This window comes from Capra hircus, chromosome 3, assembly GCF_001704415.2.
Source record: "Capra hircus breed San Clemente chromosome 3, ASM170441v1, whole genome shotgun sequence".
Taxonomy (NCBI): Eukaryota; Metazoa; Chordata; class Mammalia; order Artiodactyla; family Bovidae; genus Capra; species Capra hircus.
Window position 1 is genome coordinate 103,854,719 of NC_030810.1, and position 26,206 is coordinate 103,880,924.

At 41.9% G+C, this 26,206-nt stretch overlaps 1 protein-coding gene and 1 non-coding gene across 29 annotated transcripts in view; both read left to right on the plus strand.

Moving 5' to 3' along the window:
• The window catches only part of UBAP2L (ubiquitin associated protein 2 like), a 44,705-nt gene that overhangs the window by 16,692 nt on the left and 1,807 nt on the right, over positions 1-26,206 (plus strand). For 10 of the 28 annotated variants that reach the window (XM_013976959.2, XM_018046161.1, XM_018046167.1 and 7 more), the window contains exons 9-27: positions 42-101; positions 1,912-1,964; positions 3,637-3,722; positions 7,082-7,253; positions 10,231-10,429; positions 10,888-11,165; positions 11,321-11,493; positions 12,554-12,743; positions 13,436-13,490; positions 13,889-14,063; positions 14,983-15,055; positions 16,232-16,427; positions 16,518-16,606; positions 17,682-17,735; positions 18,318-18,399; positions 19,023-19,240; positions 19,605-19,710; positions 24,551-24,618; positions 25,639-25,836. In XM_013976959.2, the coding sequence (XP_013832413.2) occupies positions 42-101; positions 1,912-1,964; positions 3,637-3,722; positions 7,082-7,253; positions 10,231-10,429; positions 10,888-11,165; positions 11,321-11,493; positions 12,554-12,743; positions 13,436-13,490; positions 13,889-14,063; positions 14,983-15,055; positions 16,232-16,427; positions 16,518-16,606; positions 17,682-17,735; positions 18,318-18,399; positions 19,023-19,240; positions 19,605-19,710; positions 24,551-24,618; positions 25,639-25,836 (2,525 nt within the window). Of the gene's footprint in view, positions 1-41; positions 102-1,911; positions 1,965-3,636; positions 3,723-7,081; positions 7,254-10,230; positions 10,430-10,887; positions 11,166-11,320; positions 11,494-12,553; positions 12,744-13,435; positions 13,491-13,888; positions 14,064-14,982; positions 15,056-16,231; positions 16,428-16,517; positions 16,607-17,681; positions 17,736-18,317; positions 18,400-19,022; positions 19,241-19,604; positions 19,711-21,127; positions 21,532-24,550; positions 24,619-25,638; positions 25,837-26,206 lie in introns of those variants that run through there. The other 18 variants (XM_005677456.3, XM_018046186.1, XM_018046184.1 and 15 more) reach the window with 5 other exon arrangements.
• Positions 13,086-13,160, plus strand: MIR2411 (microRNA 2411). The gene has a single exon (NR_129675.1). It is a non-coding gene; the product is annotated as a microRNA 2411 (primary transcript).

Genomic DNA, 26,206 nt, shown 5'->3' on the forward strand with positions numbered 1-26,206 from the left:
TTCACTGGTTGTTTTTTCTTTTCTTTTCTTTTTTGTTTCAGGACTTGATTTCATTGGGGTTGAGGGGTCAAATTATCCCCGAAAATTTGAGACTGCTCCTGGTATGATACATCCAGGCGCCTAACTGCCCCGGATATTTAATAATAGATTTTTATGAACTGAAATATCTGTGGATATGTCATCTTTATGTCTTCCTGCTTTTTATTTTTCTGCTTTTACCTTCCATTCTGTGCCTGTTTTTCTTACTTAGAAAATTGCCTAATGAACACTTAATGTTTACTTTGTGCTTTTTGCTGATGGAGTGGAAGCCCTAATCTGTTAGAATATTTGAACCCTTTCTGCATCTTAATGCTTCCTCAGTGTGTAGTCTTTTCCTTAGCCGTGACCGTAAGTCCTGTACAGGAAGGTGTCAGGTAGCTGTCTACTGTCTTCCTTTCCATTCCAAATACAGTCACCAGAGTGCAGGGGGGGGAATTTTCTTGCGTGAGAGATAGCTTCTAAGTAGTATGTAACTTCTTAGATCACTTCTAATTCTAGGATTGTATGTGTTAACCGACATTTTGGATTCCAGTTAACGACGATGGGATGAATGTCAATGGGGAGGAAGAATGGTATCACCAGAGAGGGAGAGAAAAATGTGGTTTGTAGCTTGTCTAAATTGAGATTGGACTTTAATTTGATTTGGAGAACATTGTCATTGTTAAGTGGCTTGAAATTTCTGTGGTACAATTTTAACTGTCCCGGGAAAGGCATTGCACTGACATATATTTCTCTAGGAAATAGGGTTTTTCATTATTAAATATATAGAAGAATTTCAGGTGGGTTTTATAGGTATTAGAATGTTTCTTTTCAGTGATGAAATCTGAATGCCAGACCTTCATTCTTTGATTCTTGTAAGAAGTTTTCTCCATTTGGAGAGAATGCTGTAAGAATTACTAAATATATACTATTATTCTAGAGAAGAAAACCAGGAGTTTTCTTGTCTTTTCTATAGATAAGTGCCTATTTCTTAGTGTGGTCCTTTGCTTGAAGGGAAAAACTTGAGGTCTCAGAAACTCACCCATATTCCTTAAGAAAAGGCAGGTTCCTTTTCTGAGGAGGACATGTGTATATGTGAAGCAGAACAAGGGGAATGTGGAAGATAGTTTGATTATTTATGGACCTCTTCTACAGAAAGTGTATCTGCACTACGTTACTACCAACAGGAGGAGAGTGTATAACTCTATTGTCTGTGCCATGAGCTCAGCAGGTCAGATTTCATGTCTCGTATAGTTAGGATTAGTACGGTATTTATCACACATACTTGATTTTTCCAGTTTCACCTTGTGTCTTTTGAAAATAACAGCCAGCAGGGTTTTTAAATTCAGTTCCCATAGCAGATAGGTGTCAGTGCTCTGTTTGGATTTCAGGCCTTTGCTTCTTCATTGCCCTTCGACTATCTTGTCGAGACCATTTGTGTTCTCTGCCACGTCTCTTCAGACTGCTGGCAGTATTGTCTTATACTCAATAGATAAGAGTTTGCATGTTTTGGCTTGAATTGTCTGCTGCCTTTTCACTGAACAGACCACTGAGTCAGGCCTGAAGGTCTATAAGAGATTGCTTGGAGTGCTGGATCTATTGGAGTCTTGCTCTCTCTTGCATTTTGTTTCTCTCTCTTGCTGTCTCGCACTCTTTCCTATTACAGCTGTGTGACAAAAACTAAAAGTTGCTGTGAAATTTAATCTAATTAGAACCCTGGTGTTCTGAGGTATTCTGAAAAGTCTTCTCCTCCCTCTGAAGCCCAAGAATCCTTTCTGATTACTAAATGCTGGTTACACTTTGGCTGCCAAAAAATTTAATGCATTAGTGTTCTCTGCACATGCTTTGTACTGGCATTTAAAGTTATTTCACCATGTTTTCCTTTATTCCCAGGTGCATGGAGGACTGCAACAGAGGAGTGGGGAACTGAAGATTGGAATGAAGATGTGAGTATTCCCATGCTATTCCTCATTAGTGCCTTCTATCCCTAAGTGATGTTTTAGGGATAGAAAATGGATATGATTCTACCCCTCAAAATTCACCCTTAAGATTCTGACCCAAAACTTTTACATCCAAAATAGTGTTCTGAGCCAGAACATTTCACATATGTTATATGAAGGAGACTGGGCATGAACAGGACTCTCTGGAACCAGACTATGGAGAGGGCAAGTGCACTTGTGTAAGTCCAATGTCTGATTGTCGGATTTATCCCAGGAAGCGATGGTGGTTGGGTAGGGCGCCAGAGATGGAGTCAGGCAGGTAGTGCGTTGAGTAGCAGCTTCTGGTAGCACATGGCGCTCCTTGGAGCAGTACTGTTATTTGGTTCACATTCAGGCTTTGGTGTACGGTCCGGTAATTGGTTTAGAGGTGGGTACATGGTGAAAGTTTGGTTGACTCTGAAACCCATTTACTGTACTCAGAGCCCAACTTGGGTGATTTTAATTGAGATGAATGTGTAGGTTTGGCTGTTTTCCAGTGACTAAACTTGGAAACCTCATAGATGGGTGGCACATAAACAGCTATGTGAATTCACTAGAGTAGTACCTGGATTAAAGAATTTTGCTGATCACTGGTCACAGTCAAGACTTTGCTGTGAATTATAGTGATCACGGATGAACTTTCCTGTGTTTTTTGTTTACTCAAGCAAGACAGAATATGGTAAGAGAAAACGGTGTGTCAAGCTGTTTTGGTTTTCAGGGCTGAGTTTTAAAATTCCAGATGTATCAGCATCAGAGTGTACATCAGCTACATTTCTGTTGTAGCTGAGCTAGACTGCTTTGTGAATACTTCGTAAGACTTGGCTTGTCTGCTTAACCACCTTTCAGAGAATGATATACTGGGGGGAGTGGATTTCTTGTCTTTAGAGGGGAGGTTTCAATCAGAAAGTTTTTTAAAAAAAACTTATTTTTAAAGTTGGGTGGGAATTGCTTGGTGGTCCAGTGGTTAGGACACTTTGACTGCTGAGGTCCAGGGTTCAATTCCTGGTTGGGAAACTCTGAGCTCCCACAAACTGGGCAGCATGACTAAAAAAATTAAATCAACTTTGAATAGTAGGAATATTTATTCCCTGAAATTGCATACTTGATTTTAGTGTCTTACAGGGGAGAGACTAGATGTAATAAAGTCAGTTTTAAGGCAAAACACATTAAAGTTATTCCTACAAACTTCAGCACATCAGAACTTGGGCCCTTACTGCTCAAAAGCAAAGAATTATTTTTATTTCTGTCTTCATTTTGGCTGGGGTCTTCCTTTCTTTGAGAGGATTAGTGGAAGATAAAGTATGGTTTGGATTGAGGTAGGAGATGGGAGGCAAAGTGGGAAAATATAAAGGGGCTTTCTCTATTTTTCTGTTTAGCATATTCACTTTCTTGTAAGTTCAGGGTGCCTATTATGTGACTCCACTAGATTTTATTGGGTTCATGGATTCTACTCTTTTGATAAGATCTATAGAAGATAGAAGGGGCTTGAAAGTCAGTCCATTCAGGATTCCTTAGGGTAAATAATTCTCTCTTCTAAGAGTTTTTCCCCTTTTCTTATGTTGCATTCCCCTTATCTCTACCAGGTTTCTGGACTGTAACTAGCCTAACACTAGGAGTGACTAATGCCTCTGTTTTCCAGCTGTCTGAGACCAAGATCTTCACTGCCTCTAATGTGTCTTCAGTGCCTCTGCCTGCGGAGAATGTGACAATCACTGCTGGTCAGAGGCAAGTGTGTGGTGTGAACTGTCAGTATCTTTTCTCAGAGGGATCTGCCAAGTGAGCTGTAAGGAAGGAGTGGTACTGGGCCTTCATGAACTCCCATGGTGTTGCTAATACTAAGGATCAAATCACATTACGGTCCTATTTAGTTTATAGGTAGATTTTTGTAAGAGTTGATAGTAGTTAATCTACTGAATGGATATCTGTATAATTATAAAGTTAACTCTCTTCCAGATAGTCCTTTATAAATACATACATCAGAAAAAAAATATTTATATATACATTAGCTTTGTCAGCATACCAGATATTGATTAGAACTTAGAATAATATAAACGTATAGTAAGTCAGGTAAAAGCTAAAAGTGGAAAGGTTTTATTTATTTTGAAATTTGCAGAACTGTTCAATAGCTTGTTCTCTTGCTTTGTAATTATGTCTTTGCTTTAGCCAACTGGGTATGATGATCATTTTTTCCCCTAGCATCTATCTTATGAATTTTTTAGATCTTGAACATAAGTATTGGGGTCAATAGAGGGAGCTAACACTTGTCAGCGAATATTTTTATCCCTTGAAAAACTCTTGGATTATTTCTGGACCTGGATATGATAGCTGTAGGACTTCCCTGGTAGCTCAATTGGTAAAGAATCTGTCTGCAGTGCAGGAGACCCCGGTTCAATTCCTAGGTTGGGAAGATCCACTAGAGAATGGATAGCTACCCCACTAGTATTCTTGGGATTCCCTTGAGGCTCAGCTGGTAAAGAATCTGCCGGCAATGTGGGAGACCTGTGTTGTATCCTTGGGTTGGGAAGATCCCCTGAAGAAGGGAAAGGCTACCCACTCCAGTATTCTGGCCTGGAGAATTCCCTGGACTGTTTAGTCCATGGGGTTGCAAAGAGTCGGACATGACTGAGTGACTTTAACTTTCACTTTCATGATAGTTATTGACTCAGAATCCAGCTTGAAGGCAGAGGAACCAGAGATCAAATTGCCAACATCGTTGGATGATAGAAAAATCAGGAGAGTTCAAGAAAAACATCATCTGCTTTACTGACTATGCCAAAGCCTTTGACTGTGTGAATCACAAAAAACTGGAAAATTCTTAAAGAGATGGGAATACTAGACCACCTTACCTGACTCCTGAGAAATCTGTATGCAGGTTAAGAAGCAACATTTAGAACCGGACACAGAACAACAGACTGGTTCCAAATTGGGAAAGGAGTACATCAAGACTATATACTGTCACCCTGCTTATTTAAATTATATGCAGAGTACATCATGCAAAATGCCAGACTGGATGAGCACAAGCTGGAATCAAGATTGCTGGGAGAAATATCAGTAATCTCAGATACGCAGATGACACCATTCTTATGGCAAAAAGTGAAGAAGAACTAAAGAGCCTCTTGACGAAAGTGAAAGAGGAGAGAGAAAAAGCTAGCTTAAAACTCAACATTCAGAAAAACTAAAATCATGGCATCTGGTCCCATCACTTCATGGCAAATAGATGAGGAAACAGTACCAGACTTTATTTTTTTGGGCTCCAACATCACTGTGGATGGTGACTACAGCCATGAAATTAAAAGACACCTGCTTCTTAAAAGGAAAGTTATGACCAACCTAGATGACATATTAAAAAGCAGAGACATTACCTTGCCAGCAAAGGTCTGTCTAGTCAAAACTATGCTTTTTCTGGTAGTCATGTATGGATGTGAGAGTTGGACCACAAAGAAAGCTGAGTGCTGAAGAATTGATGCTTTTGAACTGTGGTGTTGGAGAAGACTTGAGAGTCTTTTGGATTGCAAGGAGATCAAATCACTCAATCCTAAAGGAAATCAGCCCTGAATATTCATTGGAAGGACTGAAGCTGAAGCTGAAGCTCCAGTCAATATCTTGGTCACCTGATGCAAAGAACTGACTCATTGGAAAAGACTGATGCTGGGAAAGATTGAAGGCAGGAGGAGAAGGGGACAACAGAGAATGAGATGGTTGGTTGGCATCGCCGATTTGATGGACATGAGTTTGAACAAGCTCCAGAAGTTGGTGATGGACAGGAAGGCCTGGTGTGCTGCAGTCCATGGGGTCGCAAAGAGTCAGACACGACTGAGTGACTCAACTGAACTGACTCAGAGTATCCTAATAAGTGTGATAGGAATAGGATGTTTAAGGATGTCACTACCAGAGGTTAATTGTTGTTGTTTTTAATGACACCAAATATCTGTGAATTTTTTCCCACATGGGTTCTGTGTTCAGCTAAGTGTTCAGCAGTTTAATTCAGTTCTGACAGTAATTCTGCAGAGTTAGCACAGACCCAAGGTGACTGCTCAGTATCCTAAGACAGCCTTTACTTTAGAGGTACCCAGGCTACTCACACAGATCAGCTGGCTACAAATTTGGAGGTTTTCACAGCCCCTTCTTCAGATTCAGTAATTTGCTAGGATGACTGATGGGATGCAGGAAAATTTTCCTTGGCGTTCCTGATTTATTAGTTTAACCAGTATTCCGAAACAGCCAGATGGGAGAGATGCACAGGCCAGGGTGTGGGGGTTGCAGCATGGAGCTTTTAAGCCCTCTCTGGGTGTTCTGCCCTCCTTGTGGGTCACATGTGGTCACCAGCCCAGAAGCTCACTGAATCTCACTGTTCAAGAGGTTTTAATCAAAGTTTCCTTACATATGCATGATTGATGAAGTCATTGGTAATTGAATTCAATCTCTTAATTCCCCTTTCTTTCCTAGAGGTGGGTGGAGTGTAGTGGGGTTGAAAGTTCAAACTCTCATTCACTTTCTTGGTGTTTTTGGTGACCAGCCACCTTCTCAAAACTGTGTGTGTGGGGGTCCCCCTCCCCGAGTAACTATTATCTTAAACTGTGGTTGAAAGGGACCAATTATGAAAAAGAAAAGATACCTCTCTTACGAAGGAAATTTGCCAAGCCCCGGTATATACTTTTATTATACCACAGGTGACTTTTGGGATTTTTTAAAAACTGGGGAAAAAATTGCTTAAATCCTTCTTGTGCTAAAGCAACTTGAGGATGCCAGCATTCTGTTTGTGGTCTTAGATGTTGGTCATGACAGGTATTCAGTATTAAAATCATGGGTAAAAGGAAATTTGGGGCCAGTTATGGAGCTGCTGTATTAAAACTAACATTTGATACTTCATTAAGTTAAATTTTACTAAAATTAAAAATTTAAACATTAAGGTTGTCAGCTCCATTGGAATACATCTGGATACTATTGTTATTTTTGATGAGTTCAGCATTTTAGAGCTTTGTGTTTCTGGGGAGTGACTTCCTTTTGATCTATCTTTAATCTGAGTCGGGTATTGGAGACAAGAATGTTCCGTCATTATTCATCAAACTTTCTCTCTCCTCTAGAATTGACCTTGCTGTTCTGTTGGGAAAGACACCATCTTCCATGGAGAATGATTCATCTAATCTGGATCCCTCTCAGGCTCCTTCTCTTGCCCAGCCTCTGGTGTTCAGTAACTCGAAGCAGAGTGCCATATCACAGCCTGCTTCAGGAAACACGTTTTCTCACCACAGTATGGTAAGTAGGAAACAAGGTGTATCTTAAAGTTTTCTGCAACCCCAGCTCATACGTACAAATACAGTAATTCAGTGACACCTGAAAGGTTTGGGGCAAGGTAGAAAGCATCTTTTGTCTTCCTAAGCAGACTTGAGTGTAGAAATGTTGATTTGGGTAATAGGGGATAGCTCTAGGAGAGGATTTAGTTGTGGACAGACAGAATCATCTTATAAAAATGAATAAACGTTTTATTTGTGGCCAGTTGCTCAGTGTGTCTGACTGTTTGTAACCCCATGGACCCCACCAGGCTCCTCTGACCAGGGAATTTTCTAGATAAGAATACTGGACTGGGTTGCCATTTCCTACTCCAGGGGATCTTCCTGACCCAGAGATGAAACCCATATCGCCTGCATTGGCAGGTGGATTCTTTACCACTGTGCCACCTGGGAAGCCCTGGCACCATTTACTGAGTACTTATGGTGCCGAACAATGTATTCTTTGGGGGGAGGGATAATAATTTTTGGGGGGAAAAATTAATTTATTTGGCCGTGCTGGGTCTTAGTTGTGGCATGTGGGATCTTAGATCTTTGTTGTGGCATGCAGGATCTTTAATTGTGGCATCCAGGGCCAGTTTGCTGACCAGAGGTCAAACCCAGTCCTCTCTTCCGGCCCCCCACATTAGAAATGTGGGGTCTTAGCCACTGGGCCACCAGGGAAGTCCTTATTTTCTGTTATTCTTGAAGAGAGAAAATCAATGATGATTTTAATGCTAATACTAATTAGTAATTAAATGTTGATGAGAGGTGGTAGCACTTCCCTGTTTCTTGATAGAGCACAATTACCATATGTATTTATTTAAATCATACATTTCTGAGCTAGGCTTCTAAAAACTTGGGGTTTTCCTGAATCGTCCCATATAATAACTGTTTCTCCTTTTCTCCTTAAGTGGGGATAAGGGTGCTTGCTGTGCACAGGGCTTCAGGAAGATAGATAAGATCATGAATAAAAGTTATACAAATGTGGTGGCAGTAGTGGTATTAGTTGTTAACAACTTGGAGCACTTAACAACAAATGACTTGTTGATTCAGAATTATTGTTTAAAAATTTAAGGTCATCAATTATGGGAAAGGCTAAATAAACAAAGATGATACAAGGACCAACTTTCTTATGGTCAATAAATCCTAAAAGTACTGCTTTTTCTTTCTTTTACTTTCCTGTCTACTTTTTGGTGGTTGTCAAGAGGTAAGAGACAATGTATATGCATATACTTTGATTTTTCTAGTAGTAAGATTATATTAATAGTAATTGCTTCAACTAGAAAATTGCTGAGTCAGCCTCTAATCCAGAAGTTTTTTAGTTTTTAACCATTATCCTAAAATAATTTCCTGTGTTAATTTGGTGGTTAATATGCTGCCATATATGAATGGTGACAAGTGAGAAAAGGTGAAAGAGAAGAGAAAGGGAGAGAAGTGTTGGGACCAAAAAAAGAAAATGGGACAAAGGTGATCAGAAAATAACTGCCAACCCCTAAGATAGATGACTTGAAAAGGGTTAAGTGCTTTGTGTCACTTTAAGTTACCTTTAAAGCCTAGAATTTAGGATTTATACCCAAATCCAAATTCTCATCAAAAATAAAAATTTCAATATATTTCCACTTTACCCTTACATTCTATTTAATGTGTGTCATGTGATATGTTAAACTAAACATAAATTACCTGTGTTAATTAGGGTGCTATTTAATGTAGTTCTTTTCCTTTCAGGATAAATTAAAGGATTAATTTCCCTAAAAATTTAATAGATGTAAGTAATATAGGAGCCCTTATTATCATAATATATGAATATTAAGTAATTTTCTATGTCTTTAATGTTTCATGCTTGCAGAGTATATGGTAATCATTACTGTATGGGATCATTTCTCTGCTACAGTCCTGTACTTTCAACTAGCTTTTGGCTGTTTTTGTTTTTATTTGTATAATCTTGAAATACAGACTGAAGTGGAAAGAAAAACTCTTACCTTGAGTTGGACAGATTGATTTTTGTATAAGTGCTGTTTAATGATGAAAATCATGATGTGGTTAAATAAGAACCTAAGAAAGTCCAGACTAAATCTCCTTAGAGTTTCTTTAGAATGGTTAATTTTCTGGTCTAGGGTGGTAGACTTGGTATTGGGGATCCCCCAGAAGCAACGAGGGTGAATTTTGTTTTATCATCATGATGGTCTAGTGCAGCAGCTGGGCTGGCCCTTAATCTTGCCTCTTTGTCTCTGCTAGTTACTAGAAGCATTGAGATGAAGCTCCAGTTGTTTTTGTTCCCTTTAAGCTTTGGAGTGGAAGGGGCAAAGACATTAATGACTGAAGTGAAAGTTTATGTCATCTTCATATTATCTTAATAATCAGTTATCAGTTGATTTAAAAATTCAAAAGGAGGGGAGCCCCCTCCTCCAGTCATTAGAGAAATTCCTGGGGACTCCTGTGGTGGCCCAGTGGCTGACTCCATTCTCCCAGTGCAGGGGTCCCGGGTTTAATCCCTGTTCAGAGAACAAGACCCTATATGCCACAACTAAAGATCTCTTGTTAGGCAGCTGAGACCTGGCATGGCCAAAAAAGAAAAGTCCCTGAGAAGGAGGGAGGGAAGGGTGATGGCAATGGTATAAATTTTAATGGCTCTTAAATTTTTGAGTGCTTTCTATGTATCATGCACATATTAAATGCTTTTTATACATTGTTTGTTTAATCCCCCTACAACTTTATGAGATACTACTTTTATTTCCAGGTGAGGAAAATGAGGTACAGATGAACTAAAAGTCATTTTTCCACAGTTACTTCACCAGGATTTAAGTCTAGACAGTCTCAGTCCAGACTTCACGCTGTAATAGACTCTCCCATTTAGTGACATTCTTTATATCTATACTGACTCTTAACTGAGATGAGTGTCTTTTTGAGTAGCTGAACAAGATTGTTTGGCTGTGGATTTCTCTAATCTCTGTGTTGATCTACAGGTGAGCATGTTAGGGAAAGGATTTGGTGATGTTGGTGAAGCTAAAGGCGGCAGCACCACAGGCTCCCAGTTCTTGGAGCAATTCAAGACTGCTCAGGCCCTGGCTCAGTTGGCAGCTCAGCATTCTCAATCTGGAACCACCACCACCTCCTCTTGGGACATGGGCTCTACCACACAATCCCCTTCGCTGGTGCAGTATGGTGAGAAAGATTTAAAGTGACTGAATTCTTTAAGCGTTGGAGGATTACTGCCAAGAGGCTGGCAGGAGTAGTTCCCACACTGATTTCCCCTTGTCAGAGAGGCTCAGTTCAGAAAGCTGAGGAATAATAAACAAATACATAAGTTGAGGCTGTATATCTCTTTGATCAAATTTAACCCTGTACACATTTGTAGTCTTCTGTTGATGTGAGGATGTTTTGGATTTTTCCTAGATTTATCTTCAGTACTTGAAAACAGTGTGTTGCCTTTGGAAGAGTTTATGAACTTTGCCACTTTAGGACCTTATACTCTGAATATGGGCCATTTCTAGATTGCTTTCTTACAAAGGCAGTGTAATAGTGTTGATTTGATATAATCCAATGGTTGTCACAGAATAATAGTATTTTCTTGAGGTTAATGAGGACCTCTGGCCTCATACGTATTGGATCTCCTCATGCAGATTTGAAGAACCCAAATGATTCAACAGTGCACAGCCCCTTTACAAAGCGCCAGGCTTTCACCCCGTCTTCAACCATGATGGAGGTGTTCCTTCAGGAGAAGCCACCTGCTGTGGCTACCTCCACAGCCGCACCTCCACCCCCGTCTTCTCCTCTGCCAAGCAAATCCACCTCGGCTCCACAAATGTCTCCTGGGTCTTCAGACAACCAATCCTCCAGCCCTCAGCCGGCTCAGCAAAAACTGAAACAGCAGAAGAAAAAAGCCTCCTTGACTTCTAAGGTATTTGAACTTTTAGATAGATATTATTTTAGGGCAAAGGGCTGTGGGATTTGAGAATTGAGGTTGTAAGGATGTAGTTTGGAAGTCTGATGTGGAAGTTTGCTATCAGTCTTACAATAAGGTTATAGTAAACCATTTCTTTATCTTCTCTACAGATTCCTGCTCTGGCTGTGGAGATGCCTGGCTCAGCAGATATCTCAGGGCTAAACCTGCAGTTTGGGGCATTGCAGTTTGGGTCAGAGCCTGTCCTTTCTGATTATGAGTCCACCCCCACCACGAGCGCCTCTTCAAGCCAGGCTCCAAGTAGCCTCTATACCAGCACGGCCAGGTAGAGGAAACAGCTGTCATAGACTTCTTTTAGACTTTTACCACTTTTTGTAAGTCTCTTGTTGATTCCTAGAACTCTGGACACGCCAAGGCTCTGATTGAAGGAAAAGCAGCCACTTGTAGCAGTTTATTGAGCACTTTTGTTAGGTTTTTTCATAACTCTAAACAGATAGAAATATATCCTTTGGGTACTTACAGAATGTCCAAGCACAGTTCCTAGAGATGTGTACCCCACCTTTAAAGTACCTTGACATCTGCCACAATGAACAGTGCTTTTGATACTTTGAGACCTTTTGTGTGGATTTAAAGCCTATGAAAGTTGTAACTTTGAACTCCTAGGAAGGAGGTAAAATTAAAATTAGTATTACAGAATTAAAAGAAACCTTTCCTGTAGAACCTTTCCTATTTCCTATGAATAGATATCAAGGAAGTCTATCTTAGGCAATAGAAAATCCTGGAATTTTGGAGTAATAAGTGGGTTTAGTTTTTTTTTTTTTTTCCAACCCCTAGAATTTAAAAGTAGAGATGTCTTGCCCCAGCCTAGCTCTGTTGAATCATAATTGTTGTTAATGCATGTGAATATTTTTAAAGTTCTTCTCAAGAGAATTTTATTCTTGGGTTTTTGAGAGAGCCACGAACTCAGAATTCCCTTTAAATGAGCAAAAGGTGATTTTTCCTGTGCTTAGGGTTCTTGTTACGATTGTATGAAAGGGACCAAGAGTAATGTATCCTTTCTACTGACTTTTAGCCTCTTTTTCTAATAACAGCAGAATGTAGGGACACAAGAAAATTTTCTCTTCCTGTAAGAGTTGAAAATGTTTTTAAGCTCGATTCTTAGCTTAGATGCTTGGCTTTATAGGATGTGGAAATTCCTACTGTTGCCAGGAGAAAATTGTCGCACTATCTTTTATTTGTTCTTGAGGTTTTTTTGATTACAATCAATATGATTATAAGTTGATTGTAATCAACTCTAGTAAGTTACTAGAGTAACTCACTTTTCTAGTATCAGTGGATCTGTTCTATTCGTTTCTCTTGAGATTTTCCTTCTCCATTCCCCACAGTGAATCTTCATCCACAATTTCATCTAACCAGAGTCAGGAGTCCGGTTATCAGAGTGGCCCAATTCAGTCGACAACCTATACCTCCCAAAATAATGCTCAGGGCCCTCTATATGAACAGAGATCCACACAGACTCGGCGGTACCCCAGCTCCATCTCTTCATCACCCCAAAAGGACTTGACTCAGGCAAAGGTATTGGCTTTACCAGCCCCTGGGCATGGGTTGGGAGAATAGCAGACAAAGTCTCTTAAATATTAGTGTTTTACTTCTTGACAAATGGTTCTAAGATATCTCTAAAATGCTGATTCTGAAGCTTAACCTCATTTTTGTGGTTGGTGAAATAAAAGTTCTATGCACTAATCCTGGAGACTCAGAGCTAGATCATTCTCTTTGCACTAAAAAGATTGATTCTCTCTAGTAGAACCAGTCGCCAGTACCTGTTTTCTTGGAGGATCTGGTTGCTAGACTTCTGAGTGCATATCAGTAGACCTCACCTTGCTATGTCTTGGCTTGGTGAGGGGGACAGCATATGCCAGAGGAAATGTGGAGTGACTGTCAGATGCAGCCAGCAGAATAAGTGGTTTGGCTGAACTGTCTTACTCCCACATCTTCCCCTAGGGATCATTGGATTTCAACCTCTCCTTTATCTGTTTGGGGTTTGGGATCTCTTCAGCAGTTTGGGCATTGCCTCTTATTGCCCTGGGTCACACAGCGTCAGTATATCTTTTATTGTTTTAAAATTTTTGTTGTTTTTCCTTTGGGTTGTGTACATTATGTTAATCCTTCTGTTAACTTGCAGAATTTCTCTAAAAGAAATTGGTTGGCAGAAATTAAACTGAATCAGTGTACTAACTTAATCTGTTGTTTTGTTTGTTTCTTACCAGAATGGCTTCAGTTCGGTGCAGGCCACGCAGTTACAGACCACACAATCTGTTGAAGGTGAGGGTCCTCAGGCTTTTTCCTCTAAATTACAGTGTTTTTACTCCCCTTTCAAAATATTTTTGCATGTCGTAGATTGTCATGAAAAGACCCCTGCCTCAATGATCAAAACTATTGGTTTTATTCTTAGCTTGATTTTTTTCTATCTTGCTGTTTAATCTCAAACCTTCCTAAATTTCAGGTTCTCGGTCTTGTAACAGTGATAATCCTTTTGGTTTCCTTTATTGGACAAATGAGATTGGTGCTGTGAAATTAAAAAAAAAGAAAGACTGCACCTAAATGCCACCAGTCCATTACTAAATAACTTATACACTCACACTCTTGTCTTCAGGACAGCCTAGGACTGTCGTCACCTCTTAACTTCCTCTGATGATGTGAATTCCTGTCTTTATTTCCAGGTGCTACGGGCTCTGCAGTGAAATCTGACTCACCTTCCACTTCTGGCATCCCCCCTCTCAGTGAAACGGTATCTGCAGCTTCCTTACTGACGACAACCAATCAGCACTCATCCTCCTTGGGTGGCTTGAGCCACAATGAGGAGATTACAAATACTACCACCACACAACACAGCAGGTGATTTGGGGTGAGGATGGAGGTTTAGGTTGGTGAATAGTAATAACAGAGCTCTCTGGTTCTGTCTTACCCTCTCTGCCTAGCAGAGACCACATTATCTAAGTGGATGACCTACAAGCTATGGGAAATAAAGACAGAAGAGGCTTTTTTCGTTTTTTCAAAATCCATTCTGGTTTTGGGTTCTGCTCACTACCCCTCGCTGACTATTGTGTTGACCTTACGATCTCAGATCTGTTTGGTCCCATATTCTGCCTTCTTTGCCTAGGTTGTTTTTTTTTATTTAATTGAATTATAGTTAATTTATGATGTGTTAATTTCTGATGTACAGAAAATGATGCAGTTATACATACATTCTTTTTTATATTTTTTGCATTATCACAGGATATTGAATATAGTTCTCTGTGCTATACAGTAGAACCTTATTGTGTGTTCATTCTGTGTATATACTAGTTTGCATCTGATAAGCCAAAACTCCAATTCTATCCCTTTCTCTTCGGCAACCACAAACTAGTTCTCTGTGTCTGCCCTGTTAATTTTTATGGCTGCACTGGGTCTTCATTGCAGTGCGTGAGTTCTTTGTTGCTGCACATGGGTTTTCTCTAGTTGCAGGGAGTAGGGGTTACTGTCTAGTTGTGGTGTGCGGGCTTCTCATTGCAGTAGCTTCTTTTCTTGCAGAGCATAGGCTCTAGGGCATGCGGGCTTCAGTAGTTGCAGTGTATGAGCTTTAGTTGTCCTGAGGCATGAGGGGTCTTAGTTCCCAGTCTAGGGATTGAACCTGTGTCCCCTGCATTGTCAGGTGGGTTCTTAACCACTGGACCACTAGGGAAGTCCCCAGCCTAGTCCCCAGTTCTTGACTGAAGCTCCACGTCAGGCAATAACCATAGCACTGTGGCTGATGGCAACCACTTTATCCTTACAGCACGTTATCTACTCAGCAGAATACCCTTTCGTCATCAACATCTTCTGGGCGCACTTCAACATCCACTCTTTTGGTAAGTGTGAATGTGGTAAAAGGAAATGTGGTCTTACTACATTCAAACAATTATCCAGCCATAAGATTTTCCCAAGAAGCAACTCTTGAAAATTTGTTCATGAGGTGGCAAAATGACAACAGATCTAGGGTTGCAGAAAAAGGGATAAAAGTATTCTTGAAGCCAAGAAAGGCAGAAGAATCCAGAAATACTGCCGAGCTGTGGGCTAGGTCTTAAAGCCCTGGAAACGGCTTTCCTGAGTATATGACTTTAAATTTTTTTAAAGACACTAAAACTAGGTGGGGCTTTATATGCTACGATAAATTCTGTAAGAATATTTTTTCTAACTGATATAGCCATTCTCACTCTGGGATTTGCCAACCCTGAGTCCTGAAAATAAGCAGTTTGAGTCTAGGCATCCTATGAAAGTAAAGGCCAGATGAGCACTTTGGCTAAAGAATTAATTTCACTATTGTGATTTTGTGACAACTATATTTGTGGAATTAAGCTGAGATGGTAAGGAAGAAAACTCACTTCAAAAGGACCTGTTTCAGGGAAAGCATATCTGTTTTGTCAAAAGCCTAGACAAGGTAATGAGGGCTAAGGCTTTCTTAGGATGAAATGGCAATCCACTCCAGTACTATTGCCTAGAAAATCCCATGGACAGAGGAGCCTGGTAGGCTACAGTCCATGGGGTCGCGGAGAGTCGGACACGACTGAGCTATGTTCCTTCCTTCCTTTCCTCCAGTACACTATTTCAGGTTTAAATGCATTAGAACTTGTACTTTTTTCTAGCCTGTGAACTTGTATGTTGTGTTAGCCTAGTGAAGAAGAGTGGGCGAGGAGGGTATGATGTATTTTTCAGACCTAACTTATCTTTTGTCTCCTTATTGGGCAGTCAGTATTGGTTTCTGGGGAGTTTGTCCCTACTCACTCTACTGCTTTTTGAACAGGGTGATAATGTGCAGTGGGTCCGTTGCTAACCATCTTTACCAGATAAATCTTGGTGAATGTGTAGCTGGAGAGTATTTAATCATTTATTCTAGTTTCTAGTTACTTTGGCAGAGGATGCGCAATACCCTTAGCCTCTTTAATTGGGAAGTTGGTGTGCTAAAATCAGAAGGGAATGTCTTTCCCGACCTGTTACACTAATCACTGTTTCCTCCTCCTCTTTTCCACTGCACTGCCTTTTTGAAGCACACGAGCGTGGAGAGTGAGGCGAATCTCCATTCTTCCTCCAGCACTTTCTCCACCACATCCAGCACAGTCTCTGCTCCCCCCCCAGTGGTCAGTGTCTCCTCCAGTCTCAATAGTGGCAGTAGCTTGGGCCTCAGCCTAGGCAGCAACTCTACCGTCACAGCCTCCACTCGAAGCTCAGTTGCTACGACTTCAGGTAACCCTGTGTAGAAGTTGGATTGCCTTCCTTTGGGATGGAGGAGCAAAGTGATGGTGTGACAGGATAAAAATATAATTTCTCTTTTAGGAAAAGCTCCTCCCAACCTCCCTCCTGGGGTCCCGCCATTGTTGCCTAATCCATATATTATGGCTCCAGGGCTGTTACATGCCTACCCGGTAAGTGAGACTGAATGATTTTTTCCAGAAGAGGAAGGTGGTATACCTAGTCTTTATTGCTGTGACTTCAGGTGGAAGACTGTACATAATAAATGAGCAGTTATCATGTGTAGTCTTTAATCTTTGTAGTTTGGGAGGGGGATAGTTTTTTTAAGAGGAAAGACTCAACCTAGACTAGGTCCTCTGTTGTATATTTTCTCTGTGTGAAACAATTACTGGGCCTCAGAAGCCAAAGGCGAATGTCTAACTGGAATCCCTCACAGTTTCCTAGAAAATTATTTTCTCTAGTTGGATTGATTCCTAATCCCTGGGGGTCTGTGCTGGCTCTGACCTGATGAGAGTAGAGTTCCCTGAGTTAGTCTGTGGTTCTCTGAGAATAGGTGAATAACAGGAGTAGCCTTTTGTCTTGCTGTGTTTTGTGCAAGGTTCATGTATTCACTGCTTATTAAGATGAAGGATATTTATTTAAAAACATTTTTTTTAAATACCTGTTTTTCGAACTTATGATTACCAGGGGATACAGGAAGGGAGAGATAAATGGGAAGGGAGTGGTTATATGAGAACCTACTCACCTGAAACTCACACAGCATTGTAAAGATTCCCCCAAAAAACCCCAAAACACCTGTTTTTGCCTTCAGAGAGTTTAGATTATCATACAAATGAAATACCCAGTAGCACTTTTTAAATAGTTAAAACACTACCTTAGCACCCAGTAGAATAAAATGTGAATACTTTCTGAGAGATAAATTTTAAGCCATATTTTGAAGGCTAAAGGAGAAAAAGACTGGTAAAATAAAGTTAACTATTCATGTGTGACTTATGTACCCCACTGCTACCCAGAGGACAGCCTAGTTGAATCAGTATGTAGCTCAAGGAAAACTTTAAGGCTGTTCATGAATCATGCAATCTCTTTGCATTTCATTTCTTAAAGAAAATGAAGGAAATAACGTATGTCCTCTTTTTTCTCATGAATGAGGATGAAAGTTCTGTTGATTTATCTTGTCTCTTAGTTCCTTGGTTTGCTACCATCATGACAAGTTCCCATTAATATTGTTAACGTGTTTGTATCTTTCAGCCACAGGTATATGGTTATGATGACTTGCAGATGCTTCAGACAAGATTTCCATTGGTGAGTATATGGTTGTAGAGCTTAGGGAAAGAAAGTGATCTTAAATTAATGTTTGAATTATTCCAGATGTTTACTTGATGAGTCACAGACTTGGCTTTTTTTCAACCCATACCTCCATATGCATACTTTAAGATATATTAGAATGTACTTAAAGAGTGATTCTAACAGAAAGTCACTTTAAAATAAAAAAAGTTGTGGCATCTTTGAATTAAACATATTTTAAGCTTCCTTTATGTCTCAAACACTTTAATGAATTCTAGAAGGAAGATGTATTTTTTCAATAGCAATAGACTGTTAGGGGTTATATCTAGAGGTTTAGAATTTATCTAGATTATTGGTATTGATGGACTTGAAGCGTTTTCCTGGTGGGCATACTTGTAGACCTTGCCTGACTATCCCCATGGCCAGGCAGGGGGGACAGTGTATGCAAGAATAATACAGAGTTTGTGCTAGCTCTTGCCAGTTCATTAATGGCTGGGTAAACTGCAGTTCTCCAACATTCTCTTGCTTCTCACCTTGTATGATGTGTCATGCCAATAATGAGTGGCACTGAGTCTCTTCTCTTTTATTTCTGTCTTTCAGGATTACTACAGCATCCCATTTCCCACACCCACCACTCCGCTGACTGGGAGGGATGGTAGCCTGGCCAGCAACCCTTATTCTGGTAGGATTGGGATGGGGCTGAATAAAGGGAAGCTGTGTTGGTATTGGTGGCAGAAACCTGATCAGTAGATCCAGTTTTCACCTTAATTAAGATCTTTGACAGAAATATTATACAAAATGGATGTCATGAATCAGGGTTGGTAGATTCAGAATAAGTATAGTGGTTGAACTGGCCTTCCTTTGCTCATCTCTGCTCCTGTTCCCTGCTTACATGGCAGTCTTATTGCCTTGCCAGGCTATAGGCCTCACCTGTTGTCCTTATTGACTATGATTGTTTTTCAGGTCCAATATGGAGTTTTCCCCATGGAGGAGAAGCAGAGAGAGGAAGTAGGGGGTGGGGTAGGGGAGAGATGAAAGAACACAGGTGGGCAGAGAAACCATATAGGAGCTTTATTCTGGAAGCTTGACTCTGCCACAGCATTGCACAGCCATGCGTTATTAGTCCTTGACTGGCACTGTGCAGAGTGTGTCCTGAGCAATGCTAAATGGAGCCTCAAAAAAATAAAATTCACAGAATTGAACTTTAACCAAGGCTGTCCTGGATCATGTGAAACCAGAAGACGTAATTCTACGTTGATGTGGGGAGTAAAAGAGGCAAGATTCATTGAGCCTCTCCTTTCGCAGGTGACCTCACAAAGTTCGGCCGCGGGGATGCCTCCTCCCCCGCCCCAGCCACAACCTTGGCCCAACCCCAACAGAACCAGACGCAGACTCACCACACCACGCAGCAGACATTCCTGAACCCGGCGCTGCCTCCTGGCTACAGTTACACCAGCCTGCCATACTACACAGGGGTTCCTGGCCTCCCCAGCACCTTCCAGTATGGGCCTGCTGTGTTCCCTGTAAGTGCTTGGACTTGGTCTTTACTTGTAGTGAAGAATGCTTGACACTATCCTAGCAATTTTCAAAGCTAGATGACTCTTTAATGATGAAAAGGAGGAACAATTCCCACTTCTGGCCTGGGAGAGGGATTGGGGCTGGATAGGTAGTATTGGGATAAGGGACTACCTCTTGTTAGAAATAGCTAAAGGGGGAATGTATAGCTTTGCTTCCCTCAGACTGTCATTCATTCCCTGAGCCATTTTGCTAAACCAGCGGGACAGCCTGCATCAGGATGGGTAGCCATCTTGAATGCCCAATCTCTGGAGTGGGTTAAAATGGTACTTTGCCGCCATTTCACTGTAGTGCTGGCCTTTTGTTCTTCAGGTGGCTCCTACCTCTTCCAAGCAGCATGGTGTGAATGTCAGTGTGAATGCATCAGCCACCCCTTTCCAACAGCCAAGTGGTTATGGGTCTCATGGATACAACACTGGTAAGCTCACCTTGACCCTGGCTGTCATTGGGATGTTATTAAATGAGTTTCAGGGAGGAAGATTCGAAGCTTGAGAAAAGTAGGGCTGTAAGGGTGTGCTGCTGCTCCAGGTATGATTGTTCATGTTTGTCTGACTTGGGTTTCTGTCTGAGCAGCACCAACGGAGTAGCTTAATAGTAGAACATGTATTCATTACTCATGACAAGAATGCCCTGGGGCGCAAATTGGCTATTAGAATATGTTGGCTGGCCTAAACTTTGGGTGGGAAGCAAGGGGCCCACCCAAATCTAAGCAAGATTTTACTGAGATTTTTCAGTCGGGGGCAGGTGTTAACATTTAAGGTAGTGGTAAGTACAGTAGGTGATATATTCATTCACTGAATAGAAGAGTTAAATGGATTTTTAGCTAGCACGCTGTGGTAGGTTTGGCTGAAATCTCTTTATAGTACAACTTTCCTCATGTGGCCCCTCATTTTATTCCCTATCTAGAGGGCCTAAGATGTGGAAAGAAAGGAGTAGGGCACACATGCTCGGTAGAGGGAGAGTTGGACCTTTGGGTTCCTTCATTTGTGTGGCTGGTTTTTTTGCAGAGTCCACTGTACAGCTCAGGGCAGGGAGGGAAATACGGGGATTCTCTGAATGGACGCTGACCTAAAGATATTTATCCTATCCTTTGCTCCCGTACCTGACACCTACTGTCTGTTTTAGGGGGACAGGAAGTAAGAGGTTTTGAATAAAACTATTCTGTCTACTTTTCTCAGTGCCTTGTAGTTGTGTATGGAGAGTAGGTGGTTGCCATTGCTTGGGGTTGAGGTTGAGGGTTGTTCTTTAAAATTCTTAGTTCAGTTATGGTTTCACAGTGGTTTGGATGGAGCTGCATCTGTGTTCTTCACCCTTGTATGGGCTCCAGATGGTTAAACTTGTCCAAGGTTTTTTCAATAACTGGGAAGCTGAGCTGAGAAAGAGCGCAGTAGGTCTGGAAACTATCAGTCATGTGGAGCTTTGAACTCTGTTGTATGACTTACAGTGGGTTGAGATTTAAAGAAATCCTGAGATAAGTCACTGAGATTAAATCGTTAATACCTAGACTCCTTGTGGCTAGGGACCCCTCTATCTGAGCAGGTCAGCCCCAGTCCTTGGTAGGGAGGTTTACAAGCTCTTGTCTTGGAGTGGCCCTATTACAGGAATTTAGATTTAGGTCTTAGCTAGACCAGAGTCAAGAATTTTAAGAGGCAGATGATTGGTAATATAAGAAGGTGGCATTACCGGATTTTGGAAATCCCAGCTTTTTCCCTAAGATTTCAGAAACCTATACCCTTTGAGAACCCCCCAGTTCCCAACCCCACAAAGGGCTCTTGTCATCCCATTCCTCATCAAGCTCTAAATTCATTTATTTTTATGTATTTGATTCCTTTTAGGAAGAAAATATCCACCCCCTTACAAGCATTTCTGGACGGCAGAGAGCTAATTTGGCCCAAGGCTGGGGGCTGTGTTTTGTGTGTGTGTATAAATTTGCACTGAAGTCTTGTTTCAGAAACCAGACCACTGAGGAGAGCCTGCTGAGCTGTGGCCATGGCCTGCGTGGCTTGGGGGAATGAGTTGGTGGATACCTTCTGGGCTTTTGAACTTGCCCTTGCCTCATTTCCCTCTCCCCCATGTGTCTGACCCTGTCTTACCCATTTCAAATTCAAGCGGTGCAGCACCTCCTCCGAAGCATCAATGCACACACCTGCTGTTGCTTTTGATTTCTGGAAGGCATGTAGTTTAAACTTGTAACAAAATATTTGTAGTCTTCAATAAACTGTGGTATTTCTTTAGCTAACTCTGGCGTTCTTTCCGTGCATGTCTTTCTGGACACTAGGAGCCAATGTTGTGCTATGGGTGGAGGGCGGCCTTTTCAGTCAAACCCCAGCATAGTCAAAGAACCATTAACTTTTCAGTATGGTGAATCTATTAAGGTGGGGGAGGGGAGGTGGCTTCAGTCCTCAGCCTGTTGATTAGCTGGTAAAGAAAGCTATTTGTAGAAAATTCCCCATTCTCCATGCTGCTTATAGCTCTTCACTTTACAGTTTAGATCGTCCCCTTGTCTCTGACATAAGCAGAGAGGAAAGGACAGAAAAGTTAGTGTCATGTCATTGTGAAAGGCTAAAGAGATGGTGTTCAGAACTGTTGTTATGAAAGTATCTTCCAGGTTTAGTACCCACATCTGCTTTCCAGAGGCCACATGGCTGGCTGAGATCTGAGGAAGTCTTGCGTGACCAGCTAGTTGACTCGGGCTATGGAAGCTCTTCTAGCCTGGAACATTGTTCTTAGAGTCCCTTGATGGCTTTTTAGGGATTGTGGATTATTAGTCAATTCGCACTTGTTGGGTTACGGAAATTCTCATCCCCTCTTAATGCCCTTCATTCAGAGAGTTAACTTGGACAGTGAGAACTCCGTCCTTGGTTAATTGGAAACCCAGATATTTGACCACCTTTGTATTTGTTCCCAGCTCTCTGAAGTAATTTTGTCTTTTGAGTGTGCCCAGCTTTTTCAGGGGTTGCCAGGCTGGGAGAGGTTTCTTCTTGTTTCTCCTCCCCGCCATCCACATTGTGTTTGTATGATCATCACTGCTTGGGAGTGTGGATTAACCAGGGGATGTTGACTGTTGGAAGGAAAGCAAAACTCTGTAGTCTGAGATTTCTAATTGATGAACAGTAGGTATGGAAATGAATGCCTATTTTCTAGGGTCTCAAATGCTTACACTGAGGCCATTTAGGGTTACTACACTCTTATTTTTTTCTGCATCTCCAGTTGTTTGAACCAGTAGCCCAATCAAGGCTTCTAGACTAGAAGCTGTTTTTGAGCCAGTCCAGCCTCTAGAAAGAATGAGACCAGTTAAGTGTACATTGGAACTAAATTCCTTCCTACCACTAGACTTGAGAACAGCCATTTCTCCCATTCTGTATGGGATGACCAAGGGGTGTTGGCAAGCTGTTTGAAGCTTCACTGTAAAGGTCATTGTCTCTTCTGGTTTCCTGTCCATTACACCTTACTCTGAACCCTTCCACACAGACCTCCTTGTTAGCTTAGCATTTTCCATAAATGAGCTCCTGTTCTTAAAAGTTATGCCTGTTAGCAGTGATTTGCCAAATGGGCACCTGAGAGCTGAAAAAGGAAGGGGAAAAAACTACCTGATTAGTTCCTGCTTTGTCCCCTTTTACTCCAGTGCCATTAAACTATAGAGTTGATACTTTGAAGATGGGAAAGTATTTTCTCATGCTTGGTTTCTGTTGCTGTTTAGTTGCTAAGTCGTGTCTGACTCTTTTGCGACCCCACGGACTGTAGCCTGTCAGGCTCCTTTGTCCATGGCATTTCCATGGACAGAATACTGGAGTGGGTTGCCATTTCCTCTTCCTGGGTATCTTCCCGACCCAGGGACTAAACCGGCATCTCCTGCATTGGCAGGCAGGTTCTTTATCACTGAGCCATTAGTGGCTCTAATTCGTTTCTTTTCCTAGTTTGTGTTTGTTCCTCCCTGAAACTGTCTGGACTTACGGGAGGGTTTTCCAGGGTAAACGCCACTTCTATTGGGAAGATTCTAAAGTGGCTGTCCAAGGTGGGCTTAGCTTTTGAAGGCTGCCTTGGTCTAGGGAGGACTTGGATTTCGGCGTTTGAATGGAGATTGCTATGGAATTGTGGGTAAATGGAGGATTCCTCACTTGTGACTCCATCAGTGTGTTGTGTGTGCGCGTGCGTGGGCGTGACTCCGTCAGTTTAGTTCTAAAAAACTCATCAAAGTGCTCCTAACAGCAGAGGAAAATCCAAAGACCCAGCCTGAAGCACAATGTTTTTCTGAAGTCTTGTTTTATCTCACTTTCTGAGATTTAACAGATCTTTAGAAAACAAGCTTTAAATTCCTAGTAAAATTTCAGTTACTTTTTTCTTCAATATTTGCATACAGTTTCGCTAGTAAGATGCTGGGTTATTTTACCTGATGGCTTTTTTTCCTGTTCTTACTGCCACCATACCCTGGGAGGTACAGTATGTGTATTTCAGTTTAAGGAGTACAGGTTAAAATGGGGAATTGTACTGTTGTGGTTTCCATAAAATCATAATGGTGGTAGGGAGTTTTTCAATAGGAAACACAAAAGTTGCTGGAGTATGGATTAGAGCTTCTACCCCATGGAAAAGCTGAAATTGTAAACTAGAATGACAGTTGGATTTTGTGTTCCGCCTAGGCTGTAAGAGCCTAACCCTGTCTACCCTCTCTCCTCTCCACACTTAGGCTTAAATTGAGTAAATGGAAATTTGCTCTTTAAATCCTAAGTATGTAGCCTGGTAGTACCAGGACAATAGGGAAGCTGGACCAAGTAAACTGAGGCTCTGAGAATGAAAGTGCTTTTGGGGGTTGAACAGAACTGCTCCTTTAGTACTTTCCTTATGCTGTGGAGGCATGAATTTTGAGCCCACTTAGCAGCAAGACTGCAGAACTGAGTGGAGTTTGGGCTGACAGATTTGAAAAGGACATGAAAAGTTTAATACAGTCCTGTTGGGCTTTGGCACAGAGAGTTTTGAAAGCCATAGTCTAGTGAAGTTTGGCTATATTCCCTGGTGCTCCCAAAAACACCACACCTCACTCTCACATAAACGATATACATCGGGAAAGGGCAAGAGAAACCCTTAGGGAACCTTTTCGTGTCATGAGCTCTTATTCCTCAGGACTGACATGAAGTTGGAAAAACAGACCAAAATTCCCTTGCAGTGCTATCGCTAGAAAAGCCACATACATCATCATTTCCCAGGGATGGGGCCAGGCAGTTAGCTGCGCTAATCCTCCTGTCTGTTTCCTCCTCCCCCAGGTGTGTCAGTCACCTCCAGTAATACAGGCGTGCCAGATATCTCGGGTTCTGTGTACTCCAAAACCCAGGTAGGTGCCTGGCTCTGGATAGAACTGGAAAGAGATGGACATCGAGGAGGTGGAGTTGCAGGGATTTCCCTGGCTGTCCGGTGGTTAGGACTTGGCACTTTCCTTGCCATGGGCCTGGGTTCAATCCCTGGTAGGGGAACTAAGATCCCACAAGCCATATGGCCAAAGGGCGGGAAAATACAGTGAACAAGAACAGTCCTCTTAAGAGAGGTATCAGGAAACCCATTCTACTAGAAAGTGAGTGAGTTCTTGAAGTTTAAAGTTAGCCCTCTTGGAAAAAAAGAAAAATGTTACAGGAAGGTGAAGTGTGGTAAATTGTTGTGATGTCATGTCGTTTACTGCAAGTTTTCCTGGCCCTTTACTTACTCCCAACCTTTTCATAAGTTTCTCAGAGACTAGATACAGAATGAAAGAAAACTAGTCTTGCCATTCTTTGTAAGTCTGTAACAGAGTGGGAAAGGATACAACACAGCTCAGTAATTAAAGCGAGGCATCCAGATTATGCACAGATTAGTATTGTGTTGCTCCCACACACACATACCATAAAGAATTAAAAGTTCCAGGTAAAGTGTTAGGAGTTGTGGTGGAGTGCTTCATAACCAAGACCATTAACACTCGAGATACCTCAGTGTGTATTCATTTTCTTTTTAATATCCAACAAGTTCTAATTTTTACCCAACTCCAGAGGTTGTGCTAATAGTAGTCAACATATTTCACTGTGTTCATGAATGATGTTAGATTTCACAAAGTGATTTCACATCTGTCCTCTTATTTGGTCCTTACAAGTGAGAGGTTAATAGCATCCCTGATTCATGTAAGAGAAAACAGGCTGAGAGACTTTTCCAGGATCACACAGCTATTAAAGACCGAACTGAGGCTGAGACCTGACTATCTGACTTCAGGTGCAGCTTTCCTCTGTGACACCATGCTGCTCTCTCAGGGTGGGGGATCTTAAATTCAGAAATTCCAGGAAGAGTTTGCTGATCCTTTTACTCTCTCTCCTCCTATTCTCCTGGATAGCAGTCCTTTGAGAAACAAGGTTTTCATTCCGGTACTCCTGCTGCCTCCTTCAACTTGCCTTCAGCCCTAGGAAGTGGGGGGCCCATCAATCCGGCCACAGCTGCTGCCTACCCACCTGCCCCCTTTATGCACATCCTGACTCCCCATCAGCAGCCGCACTCCCAGATCCTTCACCATCACCTGCAGCAGGATGGCCAGGTAATAGCCCTTCCCCCTCTTTCCTTTCCCTTCCTCTTCCTTCCTATCCCTAAAACTACCTCCCCTTTCCTTTTCTTACCCTTCCTCACCGCCACCTTCACCCCGCCCTCCCCAGCGCCAGCCATGGGCACACAGCACATACAGACACAGCGCACATAACACGAGTGGCCGGCAAAGGGTGCGTCAGAGGAGGGCCAGACGGCAGCCTCACCCCCGATGCCGTTGGCGCCTCTCTCCTCCACCTCTTCCCATAGCACAGTTGCCCTCATCCCATCAGGCCTGGCTCACGCCTCCCTCTTAACCTCCCCAGCCTTCCCCCTTCCCTGACAGTACAGCTTTCCCTTCTAATGGTGGAGTTCTATTGTCAAAG